The sequence below is a fragment of the Tachysurus fulvidraco genome, chromosome 21 (genome assembly GCF_022655615.1).
Source record: "Tachysurus fulvidraco isolate hzauxx_2018 chromosome 21, HZAU_PFXX_2.0, whole genome shotgun sequence".
Taxonomy (NCBI): domain Eukaryota; kingdom Metazoa; phylum Chordata; class Actinopteri; order Siluriformes; family Bagridae; genus Tachysurus; species Tachysurus fulvidraco.
The window spans coordinates 21,118,875-21,134,430 of record NC_062538.1 but is presented as its reverse complement, the minus strand read 5'-3'; the positions used below and the strand labels follow the sequence as shown (position 1 = coordinate 21,134,430).

Genomic DNA, 15,556 nt, shown 5'->3' with positions numbered 1-15,556 from the left:
TAATAAAGACTACATTATTTCTTTGGTAAAAAGCTCCTGTCACACTTTCACTGTGCTTCTTTAGAAAAGATTTTCTTTGTGTATGTAACCAGTCAGGAATTCATTAGCCTTGTCTTGTGATGGATTAAGCCTATAAAAAAATAAACAATAATGTGTTTATGATTATCACACTTCAGTTTCAAGCAGTATAACATGTAATAATCGTTAATAGCCTAAAATATTCTTAGATAGCTCTTTGGGTGAGTAGTTTTAAGTAAAAACATAATTTTAAATGTCCCCATACTTACTTAAAGTCTGTCCTTAGTATCTCTTTAAACTGACCCCAAACGATGGTGAGTCTGATCAGTGGATACTGGAGAGAGATGATCAGCATTTCAGAAATAACTTACATAATTATGCAACATTCACATTTTCCAGCAATGATAAAAATGCAAAACACAGCAAACCTAAGCACTGTTTTAAAAACCATAAAGAGAACTTTGTTAAGGTTGGGCAAAGAGGATTTAGGGGTAGGGGTAATTTTTTAGAGCAGACATGGCTCCCGCTTTAAAGGTGGGGTCTCCGTTGTTTGAAAGCCAATGTTGACATTTGAAATCACCAAAACAAACACACCCCTAACCCAAACGGGTCCCACCACTGTATCGATACCTCCGCCCACACATACATACGTTACCCAGGCGACTAATAAAAAGAAATGTGTCTATCATAGCTGAAGGGAAGAACAATACGATTGCAGATAAACAAACAAGCAAAAATGACACACGAGCATAATCATGTAAAGGACAAAGGCATATATTAGTTCTGTGTAACAAAGCAAAACCAACGTTACTCACCTATCGAGAAGGAGAAAAGCACCTCTGCGTCTTAAGTAAAGTCGGCCACATATTCACAGGTCGGAATTTCCCGAGTCAATAACTGCTGAGCTAAACGCTGTTACTACACAAAATGTGGTTGTAGCTGCCTCTCTACAATACTACGATAGAAAAGAGGTGTTATTTGTGTAGTAACAGCGTTTAGCTCAGGAGTTATTGACTCGGGAAACTCCAACCTGTGAATATGTGGCCAACTTCCTGCTCCTTCAGTTCTCTCCAGCGCTGGAAAGCTGATCCTATATTAACACGTCCTACTTCTTGCCTTATCGTAAGCCTTTCTTCTCTTTCTTTCTTTGTTTTTATCCTCCATGTCAATGTTAAAACAGCTTTCTGCTAACGTCACACATGCGCACTGAACACTCTCTCCGCCCATATTGACAAGACACGCCCCTTTCATTCCAATCATTCTTAAAACTTTACTGAAAAGTTCCTGAACACTGCTATCAGTGTCGTCTAGAACATGATGCCTCTGGCCACATTTCTTGACACACTTCATTGAGAGAAGATCTGAACGCTTTTGTCCAGAACCTCTAATGAGCAGCACCATGGCTCTTTCCCAAACACTGAAGCGACTGCTTTTAAAAGGAAATGTTCTTTTCCGTTGTCACATCCATCTCTGATCACTAATAGAAATGCATTAGGCCCAGGGAACGCCACTGACAAACATTTCTCAATGTCATTTTTAATACTTTTGATTCCTCTGGAAAGAAATAAAGATGATCTCAAATGCTCCAACCAAGAAGTGGGACTGATTGCCACAGTGACAAGTCTTCCATGGACATGGTTCTCCTGCAGCTCCCAATCTTTCAGCTCAGTTCTTTGTTGGTTCTGCTGATTTCTGAATATGATCCGGCACACAACCTTATTAGCACCATCATCACCTCCCAGCAGTATAAATCTACACTCTTCATCAGGGTTTGCTGAATGTGTGAATTTGAATGAAGATGCTTCATCTGAGGTACACAATGAACAAAAGTACACTAATTTATAAGAGCAAAACATTAACATGAGCAAAGAAGAGAAAAGCAACATGCTCTATATTTTCATTCAGGACGTTAACTGAAACATTCTGCCTTCTTACTTATAGCTCTATGCCAGTAATGATTGGACTGAACCCCTGACAACCTGCTCGCTGGCAATTTTTCATAAATGAACCCAAATGGTATTTGTTGTGGTGCAACAATTTATTTCCCCCCATCTACATGTATAGAGTATCACAGAGGAGACTGAGAATAATGTCCTCATGTTAGAAAATAAATATTATCATGCCTCTTGTAGTGGGCAATAATTGAAGCTATAACCTGTATCATCACCAGACAAACCAGTAGTCTGACATGTAACTGATCTGACACAAAAACTAAAGTGTTTACCACAACACAAAACCACAACACAAAAACTTTGTTATTTGTGTAAACACCTGAAAAAGTCACAACATTTTATTTAAATGATTAAAATATTAGTTAATTATGCATATCATGGGTTTCTTCACTGTAGCTTCATCCATGAATTTATTAAACCAGACTAAAAACGTCACGTACATATATCATCTTCTTCACCTTGTCCTGTGAAGCAAGACAAACGATTTTATTACAACAAACATTGATGACTAAGAGAAACTCGTATAAAACATTTCTAACAGAATACAAGCACCATGAGTTTTTCCATGTGTCTTTATCATGGTTTTGCTCCCGTCTCCACCCCTGTCCTGTCACTGGGTCGCTCCTCTACTGTGTTCACCTTTACTGTGTTTAGTTCTGATTGGTTTGTCTACAAAGTATTGTGTCTGAATTGTGTATTTATGTGTTTATATTAATGTGTTGCATTTTTTATGTCTCTTTCCCCATTTAGATCTGGTATTGATTATGGATTAGTCCTGACGGTAATTCTGTTCCTACATAACCACATTAACATTAAACTATTATTTTAGTTGCTCTGTATGATTTTCAAGTGATATTATATTCATAATTATAATGCAAAAATAAACAAAATTACTTACCAACTAGTGGTACTGTTTAAATAAAGATGAACAGGAAAAAAAGAGACATTAATCTAGGTTCATAAAATAAATCTACATGGAATCATTTCTCATTTCATACAGCTTATATTTTCCAAAACGCTTTACTTTCTAATAATATAAATTATAAGTATAATAATATCTATCTAATAATTATAAGTTCTGCATATTAACAAGATTGATTCTACATTTCAAATCCTTTTATAATGTACTTAAATAATGTAAAAATAAATACTGAATAAATAATTAAAATTAATTATTTAAAGAAGGAATTTCAGTTTTGTTCTAGTCCTGTAGTAAAGAGTAAAAGTTCTTTAGATAATTAACAAGTGTTGCACTGAAAGGTACGTATTCCATGACAAACCGAGCAAACTGTAGCAAACATACCTAGATCAGTTTCCTCTGTTTGTCCTGTAAATAAAACAGATAATATGTGGTGTTCACTCTGTATTTTTGTGTACACTATATTTAACACTATATAGGGGAGAGTGGGGCACAACATGACATTGGGTACTGTGTGTAAAATAAAATGCCATCAAGTTTTCACCTGAGAATTCATTTGTTTATTTAGAAGCATTTTTAATTATTTATTTAAGTTAATAAATGTTTACTGACATATCTTAGCATCATTTGTACATTTTTAATTACATCAGATTAAATTGTTTAAGGTGGATTTAAGTTTTAAGTTGTGTGTTATTTTCTTCCCTACTGCCTAAGGGCCATCGCCCAAAGGCAAACATTTAAGGCTTCATTTCTTACCTTTCGTCTTCCTTCTCCACGCCATTGTTTCTGTTGATGAAATCCTAAACTTTTGTAAAAAAAACAAAAGGCCAAACTGACAATGTTAATTCATTAATGTCACACAGACAATAAAATGTCAACGCAGAAGTAAAATCTTAGAATATATATATATATATATATATATATATATATATATATATATATATATATATATATATATATATATATATATTATACTTCCTTGTTTTATTTTCACAACTACATGGTATGAGGAAATTATTAAAACATGCCTTTGTTTTATCATTTTATCGGTAGCGTACAGTGGCAAAAATACGTATGTGAACCTTGGAATTTCATGACTTTGTCATAAAATGTGATCTGATCTTCATCTAAGTCATCTAGGGCGTTGACAAACAACGTGTCTGAAAAAATAATTACACAAAAAACTTCTGATATTTCATGTCTTTATTGAACACAATCATTCAACATTCAAAATGGCAGTGGAAAAAGTAAGTGAACCCTTAGAATTAATAACTGGTTGACTTCCCCTTGGCAGCAATAACCACAACCAGGCGCTTCCTGTAGCTGTGGATCAGATCTGCACATCGTCGAGGAGGAATTTTAGCCCATTCTTCTCGGTCATATTCTTTGGACAGCTCATGTGTACGGCCCTCATGTCAGTCCATAGCATCTCTATTGGGTTGAGGTCTGGGCTCTGACTTGGCCACTCCTAAAGGCAGATTTTGTTTTTCTGAATCAATTCTGTTGTGGACTTGTTACGGTGTTTTGGGTCGTTGTCCTGTTGTATCACCCACCTTCTACACAGTTTCAGCTGACATACAGACATTCTCACATTATCCTGAAGAATTGTCTGATATACTTGGGAATTCATCTTCACCTCAATGATTGCCATAGATATATACACACTAGATGTCGCCTTGTATAGGGCAGTACATTGGAACAAATGCGTCAATTGAGCCGCCATCTTGGTACGGGGGAAGTATTGCATTATCAGGACTGTCAGTCATCACATCATCCGTATATACTGTATTACACACTACTGCTGCGGCATATTGTACAAAAACATATTACACAATATTGTTATTTACACTCTCACACTTTATGTACATAACTGATCAGTCATATATTCTGTATTCATGTTTAATACTCATAATGTCTATTGTTTCACATCTGCATTGTTTTGTATAGTATTGTGTTATTTATGTCTGTACTTCTGAGAGTCACAAACAGCTGGAACCAAATTCCTTGTGTGTGTCAACATCAACACACATGGCCAATAAATCTGATTCTGATCCTGAAAAGCAATTCATGTCACGTTTGTCTTCACATATCATGTTAGTGTGCAGCTTTTCACTCTCACCGAATCAGAGGTATTTTCACATGATGTACATTTACTGTGAGAACTAATGAAGCTCTATTAGGTGTTCTATCCTTTAATAAATACAAAATTTTTTCTTTGGTAAAAAATCTCCTGTCACACTTTCACTGTGCTTCTTTAGAAAAGATTTTCTTTGTGTATGTAACCAGTCAGGATTTCATCAGCCTTCTCTTGTGATGGATTAAGCCTATAAAAAAATATAAACAAAAACGTGTTTATGATTACGTTTATTAATGATTTATAGCCTTTAATATTGTTAGATTGCTCTTTGGGTAAGAAATTGACTAAAAGTCAGTAAACCCAACCGTTAACATGCATCTTATAGTTATAAATGTTCTCATACTCACTTAAAGTCTGTTCTTCTATCCATTTACATTGTGCCCAAAAAATAATGAGTCTGTTCAGTGGAAACTGGAGAATTTCAGAAATAATTTTCATGATTATGCAACATTTAAAAGGTGTATTAATAGAACTATTGTATTTATTTTAATTCATGAAAACAGAATAAAAATATGATTCTTACAGTTTGGAACTTCAAGGTCTTTGCTGCCTCTGCGGTTCCTCGTTCCACTGGCTTGTGGTTCTTGTTCAGTGTTGTCCTTTTTTACACCACAGTCCTCCTTATTAACTTCACTCTCTCTTTGTTGTGCAGAATCCAGTAACCTTCCTGTGTTACACTCGTTTCTTCTGAAATCATCTAATTCTTTTATTAGTTTGGTTTCTCTTAGTTGGGAAGCTTCCAAATTCTTTTGTAGTTCACTCTCACTCTTTTTAGAGGCACACAAGTCCTTTTGTAGTTCAGTCTCACTCTTTTTAGAGACATCCAACTTCTTTTGTAGTTCACGCTCTCTTATTTGTAAAATTTCACAATTCCTTCTTAGTTCATAGTTGCTGGATTTGGAAGCATCCAACTCCTTTTGTAGATCACTCTCACTCTTTTTAGAGACATCCAACTCCTTTTGTAGTTCACTCATAGAAGGATCCGAGTCCTTCCTTAGTTTACTGGACTCAGATTCATAATCTTTCATTTTATTTCTTAGTTTATTCTCGCTTTGTTGGCTAGTGTTCAGTTCCATTCTTAGTTGATCTTCTCTCACTTTTGAGGCATCCAGGTCATTTCTAAGTTCTCCAATAAGGTTGTCTTTCTCATCCTGGCATTTAGCCAGAAATGTATTCATTTTTGAAATTCTTCTCGTTTCCCATGATTCAAATTCAGTTTCCATAAACTTTTCATATGCTGGTGGAATAAAGAACTTCCTTTTATTGTCACTAATCATTCTTAAAACTTTACTGAAAAGTTCCTGAACACTGCTATCAGTGTCCTCTAGAACATGAAGCCTCTGGCCACATTTCTTTACACACTTCATTGAGGGAGGATCTGAACGATTTTGTCCAGAACCTCTAATGAGCAGCACCATGCTGTAGTCTAAGGCCTGTTTCCCAAACACTGAAGCGACTGCTTCTAAAAGGAAATGTTCTTTTCCATTGTCACGTCCATCTCTGATCACTAATAGAAATGCATTAGGCCCAGGGAACGCCACTGACACACATTTCTCAATGTCATTTTTAATACTTCTGATTCCTCTGGAAAGAAATATATATGATCTCAAATGCTCCAACCAAGTAGGGGGACTGATGGCCACAGTGACATGTCTTCCATGGACATGGTTCTCCTGCAGCTCCCAATCTTCCAGCTCAGTTCTTTGTTGGTTCCTCTGATTCCTGAATATGATCCTGCACACATCCTTATTAGCACCTTCATCACCTCCCAGCAGTATAAATCTACACTCTTCATTAGGGTTTGCTGAATGTGTGAATTTGGATGAAGATGCTTCATCTGAGGTACACAATGAACAAAAGTACACTAATTTATAAGAGCAAAACATTACAGAAGAATAGAATGACCAAAGACTAGAAAAACAAAAGTAGTTTGTCATTATGAAAATTATTAGGTAAAACATGAGGTTATGCTTCACATACATAACACAACATACATATTGCATAACACAACATACTATACATTTTCATTTAGGGACGTTAACTGAAACATTCTGCCTTCTGCATTACTTATACAGTAGCTCTATGCCAGTAATGATTGACACTGAACCCCTGACAACCCCCTACGGTGGCAGTTTTTCACAACTGAACCCAAATGGTATTTGTTGTGGTGCAACAGTTTATTTCCCCCCATCTCTACTCCATGCTACATGTATAGTGTATCACAGAGAAGACTGAGAATGATGTCCTCATGTTAGAATATAAATATTATCATGCCTCTTGCAGTGGGGAATTGTCACCGCGAGGCAATGGCTAATGAGGATCCAAGTGCAGTTTGAACTTTTACTAAAACAGAACAAGAAATAGACAACAGATAGGCAGGCAAAAACAGGGCAGAACACTTTCCTTGTGGATAAACAGAGTAGATATCTATGGGGTCAGAATTGTATCGTTAATCTGAATAAATATACTATGATCCACAAATAAATATAAAGAGTTTCACAAATATTTTTTAAATCAACAAATGCACAATAAGCAAACCGTAAATATATGTTACAAATTTCACAAAAAATGAAATGAAATTCACAAATAAATAAAATGGGATTTGCAAATAAAAAAATTATTTATAAATATATATTTAATTGTATTTATTTGTGAATTGCTTCCTGCTCATTTGTGGATTGCGTTCTGTGCATTTGTGGATTTGAAACATTTCTAACATCAAGACGTGCACAAGAATCTACAAATAGATGGACTCCGCCCACGTCTACTCCACCCAATCGGACAACGGTCTCGTGGCGCTGACCAATCGTGGCACGGTCTACCTCCAACCAATCACGTTCTGATTTACTCGCTCTTCACACTACCCCTGGACCCATTGATGATGCTGAAATCGTTTCCAAAGAAAGCAGCATTGAACTAACCCTTAGTGCTGGCTACAATCCATACAGGGTTACCAGAGTGGGCTCGAATCTGCGACAAATGGTTTTTTTTTTTGGTTTTTTTTAATCGTATTTTGCAGTACATATTACACTGTGATAGTGCGAGTAAATCAGAACGTGATTGGTTGGAGGTAGACCGTGCCACGATTGGTCAGCGCCACGAGACCGTTGTCCGATTGGGTGGAGTAGACAGTGGGCGGAGTCCACCTATTTGTGGATTCTTGTGCACGTCTTGATGTTAGAAATGTTTCAAATCCACAAATGCACAGAACGCAATCCACAAATGTGTGCAGTGATTCACAAATGCACAGAACGTGATTCACAAATGAGCAATTCACAAATAAATACAATTAAATATATATTTATAAAAAAATTTATTTGCAAATCCCATTTTATTCATTTGTGAATTTCATTTCTTTTTGTGAAATTTGTAACATATATTTACGGTTTGCTTATTGTGCATTTGCTGATTTAAAAAATATTTGTGAAACTCTTTATATGTGGATCATAGTATATTTATTCAGAATAACAAAACAATTCTGACCCCATAGATATAGTGAACAAGAACCAATCACAAGGCGGAGACAATCAAAGACTAGGACAAAACACCTAGGGAAGAGATTGAGTGCAATTAATGTCCATGGTAACAAATAAGTGGGCGGGGACAACAATTAACAGCAGGGAAAGACCGCAGACAGAAACAAAGGAAAACACAGACAGACTCATTACAGGAATAACTGAAGCTATAACCTGTATCATCACCAGACAAACCAGTAGTCTGACATGTAACACTGATCTGGCACAAAAACTAAAGTGTTTACTTACAGAAGGTGGCTCCGTATTGAAAAGCTAAAAACCAAACAAAACCACAACACAAAAACTTTGTTATTTGTGTAAACACCTGAAAAAGTCACAACATTTTATTTAAATAATTAAAATATGATAAACAGTAAATATCAATATCGTGGGTTTCTTCACTGTTGCCACATCCATTAATTTATTAAACCACAATAAAAAGGTCACTTACATGGTTCAGTTTCTTCATCTTGTCCTGTGAAGCAAGACAAAAGATTTTATTACAACAAACATTGTTGACTAAGAGAAACTCGTATAAAACATTTCTAACAGAATACAAGCACCATGAGTTTTTCCATGTGTCTTTATCATAGTTTTGCTCCCGTCTCCACCCCTGTCCTGTCACTGGGTCGCTCCTCTACTGTGTTCACCTTTACTGTGTTTAGTTCTGATTGGTTTGTCTACAAAGTATTGTGTCTGAATTGTGTATTTATCTTTTTATATTTATGTGTTGTATTTTTTATGTATTTTTCCCCATATAGATCTGGTATAGATTATGGATTAGCCCTGATGGTGATTCTGTTCCTAACAAACCACATTAACATTAAACTATTATTTTAGTTGTGCTATATGATTTTCAAGTGATATTATATTGATAATTATAATGCATAAATAAAAAAAATACTTACCAAGCAGTGTTTCTGTTTAAATAAAGATGAACAGGGGAAAAATTAATCTAGGTTTATAAAATAAATCTACATGGAATCATTTCTCATTTCAAACAGCTTTTATTTTCCAAATCGCTTATTCCTTCAAGTTCTGCTTATTAACAAGATCTTTAGTTCTGCACTTCAAATCCTTAAAAAATGTAAAAATAAATACTGAATAAATAATTTAAAAAATTTGTTTTGGTTGTAAAAGTTGTTTAGATAATTAACAAGTGCTGCACCGAAAGGTACGTATTCGATGTCAAACCGAACAGAGCAGCGTTTAAGCATGTAGCAGTGTAATATACCTAGTTCAGTTCCCTCTTTTTGTCCTGTAAATAAAACAGATAATATGTGGTGTTAACTCTGTATTTTTGTGTACACTATATTTAACACTATATACATTTTTTTTTTACACCCAGTATGTCATGTTGTGCCCACAGCAAGTTTTCACCTGAGAATTCATTTGTTTATTTAGAAACATTTTTAATCATTTATTTCTAAGTTAATAAATGTTTTTCTGACATATCTTAGCATCATTTGTATGTTTTTAATTACAGCAGATTAGAAAAACTTTAAACCCTATGTATTTTTACACAAACTACAGAAAAACAGTTAGGTTGTGTGTTACTTTCTCCCCTACTGCCTGAGGGCCAAAGGGCAAACATTTAAGGCTTAATTTCTCACCTCTCGTCTTCCTTTTCTGAAACATAGTTTCTGATGAAGAACTCCTAAACTTTTTAACAAACAAAAGGCCAAACTGCCAAAATCAATTCATTAATGTCACACAGACAATAAAACGTTGACGCAGAAGTAAACTCTTCGAATATATATATCACACTTCCTTGTTTCACTTTTACAACTGCATGGTATGAGGTAGAGGGCTGCATTGGGATTGGGCTCCCGCGGGACCCAACGCAAATCTCGCGGGAGCGGGCGGTTTCACCTTTGCCCTGGGCGGGAATGGCCGGTCAGAAAATTTAGCGGGAGATCCACGGGACCCGGTGGGGTTTGGCGTGTAGCCTAATAATAAGAATGGAGTCAACACATGAAGTTGAGAAGAAGATTAGTATTAGCATTAGTATTAATTTATCTTATTTAAATGCAATCATGTTTAATTCTGTTATTCTGGACATTAGCCTGAACTAAAAATTAGTCTGATCATTTGTATACAATCAAAATTTTCACAATCTCTCAAGAAAAAATCCGCAGGAGTGGGCGGGAGTGGACACAATCATTGCGGGTGCAGACGGGAGTGGAACACGCAGCTTGCGGGTGCGGGCGGTCCTGGTCAGAAATTCAGCGGGAGCGGGCGGGTGCGGGTTTATAAAGACAGTCCCGCGCAGGGCTCTAGTATGAGGAGTTTGTTAAAACATGCCTTTTTTTTCCAAAGAGCTAACACCATAGCAAAGCAAAGCTAAAGCTCAGTATGAAAGTTTAGAACAGGACTGCAGCCAATCTAAGCTCAGTGTAGAGGTTCAGGATTAAGTCAGGGAAAAGTAAAGCTCAGTGTAGAGGTTCAGGATTAAGTCAGGGAAAAGTAAAGCTCAGTGTAGAGGTTCAGGATTAAGTCAGGGAAAAGTAAAGCTCAGTGTAGAGGTTCAGGATTAAGTCAGGGAAAAGTAAAGCTCAGTGTAGAGGTTCAGGATTAAGTCGGGGAAAAGTAAAGCTCAGTGTAGAGGTTCAGGATTAAGTCAGGGAATCGGAAAGCTCAGGTTCAGGGCAAGGCAAGGGAAACATACCCAAGGGAAACAAAAATTCCTGAAATTATTGGGGGAAATAGTGTTATAATACTTGCAACAAACCCCCAGTATTTCTCCTTTAATCTTTATGCACTTCTCCCAGCACTTCTCCCATTCCAGGAACAAAAGGAAGTCACAAGAAGCGAGTTCTGTCTTATATTGTGGATGTGGAACAATATCCACAGGGTTTCTGGTTATAATCTCCTTGGTTGTTCATAGAATGTGTGTCACATTGCCATAGGATTGTCACAGAGTTAAAGCTAGGTATGTTGGCTCTAGATGTGGTTACAGGACAATCAAAAGAGATGAGAGAAGGTGATGTCTCAGTCTGTGGGTAGCTGACTTATCCTGTCTCTCTATCAAGTTCAGGGATCACACACTCTCTCTGCTGACAGACATTACAGGGTGCCTTAGTCTCAGTCCGAAGGCGCGACCAAGTAAGGATTGTGCTGTTTGCCTAGCCAGAATTCAAACAATAGCATCTAACCTGCCAATACCACAAATGTATACAAGTGAGCCAAGAATGTGAAAGCATGACCACCAGTCAGCCTCAAACTACTTAGCACTTCCTCACTGATTCTTGTGGGAACTGTTCTACCACACATTCAATCAAGAATCGATCTAAACGAGAACCAATGCGACTTGGAGGTTTAGTTCTACTCAACCAAGTTGGGGTTGATGCAACTAGAGAGAAGACAGACAGCAACCACAATAATGACACGTATTTACAATTCAACAAAAAGAAACGTTCGCCAGATTATCGGTTAACTAGATTACAGCAACCGACGGAAAGGCTCGCTGACCACGGCTATTAAATTTCGTTAACCATAAGATGACAAAAATCTGCACCACGGACAAGTGATTCTTGATTTCGACCATTTGCTAAAGAAGGGAGCAAGCAATGAGCAAGTAACAACAAATTCCTGGGGCTCCTAAAAGGTCGCGTATGAGCGAGATTAGCCTCCTAGAAGATCCGTGAGCATCGTGTTGAGCATTTGATTGCCAGTCCGTGACAAGGCTGCTTGTTAATCTATAAGCCTATCGTTCTTTTACGGAAGCCTCTTTTCCCCGAGTCCTGTCATGTCATCACCGCTGCATTCTAATAAAGATAAAAGTGAGCTTTGAAGGAGCAGTGTGAGAACCCCGATCTTTCATCCTCTTCCTAATCTGTACACAGTACACAGAATGTTCAATACCACAAAGTCTTTTCAGATTAAACCTCACTAACTGTGATTTATCTCTCTCCCCCTTCTCACTTTGTTTCTTTCTGAATATTTTCCCTCATTTTCTCCTCGTCCCATCGTCATCCTATCTCTTGGACACACAGGACACTGTTTGGAAACAGGATAAAGTCGGTGGCCAAGAAAGCCTTCTCAGGCCTGGAGGCCCTTGAGCACCTGTGAGTATCCCAGAATGCATTGCAGCCACTGGTGCACTCTGCCAAAAACAGATGCTTGAGAGGGCTGCTAGCAATTTAATGGTATCTTTGTAAAAAGAGAAGATTGAGACCATTTTTTTTTTCATAGCCAGCTGCTCAGAGTATTGCTCCAGCCAGCTTCAGCCTTTTCTCCCTTTGGGAGACAAACATTTTGTCAAAGAAATGGAATTTAGTGTTTGAGAAGCAGCTTGAGGGTACAGATTTAGTAAGATACACTGGTCTCATTTTGCCTAGACTAAAGTAAACGTTTCTACAAGTACAAGCTGAGATACATATGTATACGAGACAGAGAGAACGTGTGTGTGTATACTGTGTTTACGTTGGGGACACTCCAAAATCATCTCTGTCACGTCTGAACAGAAACCTGGGCGGAAACGCCATCCTCTTCATTCTACCAGACGCCTTCAACAATATGAAGAACCTCCGCAGCCTGTGAGTCCCAGACATATTCACACTACAAGGGCAATCCAACATATGCTTTTGATTCATTATGATTATATTTTATTTGACTTTTTAAATAGAGGCAAAATTGTGTGTTAATTCGCTGTTAAAAATCTCTCCGTGTCCTCAGCGAGATCTTCAGCGATAGCTTCCTGTGCGATTGCCAGCTGCACTGGTTTCCTGAGTGGGTTGTGGCACGAGAGCTACAGTCTGGCATCCATGCCATGTGCGCACACCCTGAGAGCCTGAAGGGCACCAGCATCTTCCAGGCTCCTGCACAGAGCTTTGTTTGTGGTAGGAATCATTACATGTTCTGTTATAGTACATAGCCTTGTCTTGATAGACATAATTACTCGGATTAGGGGTGTTAGGCTTGGGTTTGGGAAATATAGGACTGATTGTTTGGAATATAGGCTGTATTTACAAGAAGGGGTGAGTCTCATGCTTGTACCAAGAAATGAAAAAGTTTAGTCAGAAGTCATTACCTGAGAACACATATTTACTTCAAATGGACACGAGTGTCTTTTTTTTTTGAACATTCAGAAATCCTTGTACGACAAACTACAAACACAACTTGTGTAAGTCTGTATAGCAAATCATTTTTGTGCTCATTTTAACTGTGCATTTGTGCGAATTTTCCGTCCATAGACGATCTGCCCAAACCCCAGATCACGGTTCACCCCTCAGCCACTGCTGGCGTGTTAGGCAAAGACGTGCGTTTGACGTGCATGGCGGTAAGCAGCAGCAGCTCGCCCATGACCTTCACATGGCGGAAAGACCAGGAGCCACTTCCTCATGCCCACGTGGAGAACTCTGCCCACTCCACCTCCAAAGACGGCCCAGGAATCATGGAGTACACGACCGTCCTCCATCTACGCAACGTCAAGTTCGAGGACGAGGGCCGTTACCAGTGCGTCATCTCCAATCACTTCGGCTCCACCTACTCCAACAAAGCACGTCTCAGCATCAGCGGTAGGTTTTATTTTAAAGCTTTAAATACTGAGCTACCACAACTCTTAAAAGTCCTTATCTTCAGTACAACCCAGATATGACCGTTTACATTCTACCAGCTATACACATAATAATAAATAAATACTCATGTAATCATTTAAATCTCAAATACGAGAAGCATGAACTCAATCAAGAAAAAGCTTTGGGGTTAGTGAACAGTTCTTTTGCTCCTGATCTTGTGGCCAACAAAAGCACGATTTAATTTTAAAAATTTTTTTGCCATAGGTTGTCTGTGAGCTACCACTATATATATATATATATATATATATATATATACACACACACACACACACACACACATTTTAATGAGCAGTGTATTACCACATGTTGCCGGTTCCGATCATTTGTGCTGATAGAACTTGGATTCATAACTTATTTGCTAAAATACGAGGAGAGAGGGAGGGATACAGAAGAGAGAGAAGATAGAGAGAGAGAGAGCTAGAAGGAGAAGGAGAATGAGGGAGGAGGGAGACCGATATATATATAGAGTATATATATATATATGTAAAGGGATATATAAAGTAGTGATAAGATACTATAGTGACCACTGATATAATTGATATACATATATTAGATATATAGATAGATACCAATTTTATTACATACATAGTATACATGAGAGACAAGACGAAATAAGATTATAATATATTATATGATAGAGATCTAGATATATATATATAGAGATAAATTATATATAATTGATAGTGACATACATATATAGTAAAACCCTAGATAATTATATAATATATAGTCATATCCATTGATATATATATAGATATTATCTATTATAGAATATATATCTCCATTCTAGATATATATAGCTATGTCAAACTTATATATAGATATAGTTGATATAGCGATAGAGAGAGACCCTGTAGTAAGGCAAAATCACATTTACATGCTCGTACTTAGGAACCCGAAAATTTCACTTTTTCTCAAATCATAAATGCACCTCTGTATTACTATTCTCTGCGTACGTACTAGTTAAATCTGTGTAGCTTGGCCAAGTGAGAGAGAGAGACAGACAGCAATGGAGTCGAGTTATAGGCTGTGTGTGTGTGTGTGTGTGTGTGTGTGTGTGTGTGTGTGTGTGTGTGTGTGTGTGTGTGTGTGTGTGTGTGTGTGTGTGTGTGATTGCACACTGTTTGATGGTGATTATGTATCATTAGCCTGGCTGGGTTGGGGTTAGTGTTGGAGCCTCACAGGAGGAATAATGGCAGGTTTGGCCCAGAGAGACGAGCTGGAGAATCACCGCTGCTGTATTATGTTGTCAGAGGGAATGACAGGGCATTAGAGCAAGCGCACACACACACACACACACACACACACACACACACACACACACACACACACACACACACACACAATCTCTCACTCCTCTTATGCTCAGGCTTGCCAATTGACCGCTAGCGAGACAGAGACGATCAGAACACACAGCAGGACATCAGAGGGTGGAA

General features: G+C 37.5%; 3 protein-coding genes across 7 annotated transcripts in view; 1 reads left to right on the top strand and 2 right to left on the bottom strand.

The window, feature by feature from the left end:
- On the bottom strand, window positions 1–10,606 carry LOC113646453 (moesin/ezrin/radixin homolog 1-like). Of its 2 annotated transcripts, none has more exons than XM_047805390.1 (8): window positions 10,155–10,606; window positions 9,776–9,799; window positions 9,450–9,461; window positions 8,993–9,016; window positions 8,791–8,814; window positions 5,550–6,863; window positions 288–352; window positions 1–130 (listed from the first exon to the last, which is right to left on the bottom strand). In XM_047805390.1, exons 1-7 carry the CDS (start codon window positions 10,177–10,179, stop codon window positions 312–314), a joined length of 1,464 nt encoding a protein of 487 aa, XP_047661346.1. In that variant the 5' UTR covers window positions 10,180–10,606; the 3' UTR covers window positions 1–130; window positions 288–311. The 2 variants fall into 2 exon arrangements, with proteins under 2 accessions (XP_047661346.1, XP_047661345.1); XM_047805389.1 differs by lacking the exons at window positions 1–130; window positions 288–352 and adding exons at window positions 4,822–5,213; window positions 5,374–5,437.
- LOC113662851 (WD repeat-containing protein 7) overlaps window positions 1–15,556 on the bottom strand; it is a 64,727-nt gene that overhangs the window by 24,631 nt on the left and 24,540 nt on the right. The gene's annotated exons all lie outside the window — the stretch shown is intronic.
- On the top strand, window positions 10,891–14,155 carry LOC125139814 (leucine-rich repeats and immunoglobulin-like domains protein 1). 2 transcript variants are annotated; one of them, XM_047805392.1, is made up of 5 exons: window positions 10,891–10,943; window positions 10,985–12,608; window positions 13,008–13,079; window positions 13,219–13,382; window positions 13,737–14,155. In XM_047805392.1, the coding sequence occupies exons 3-5, from the start codon at window positions 13,060–13,062 to the stop codon at window positions 14,138–14,140; spliced, it is 588 nt and encodes a 195-aa protein (XP_047661348.1). In that variant the 5' UTR covers window positions 10,891–10,943; window positions 10,985–12,608; window positions 13,008–13,059; the 3' UTR covers window positions 14,141–14,155. The 2 variants fall into 2 exon arrangements, with proteins under 2 accessions (XP_047661348.1, XP_047661347.1); XM_047805391.1 differs by having other exon boundaries at window positions 10,894–12,608.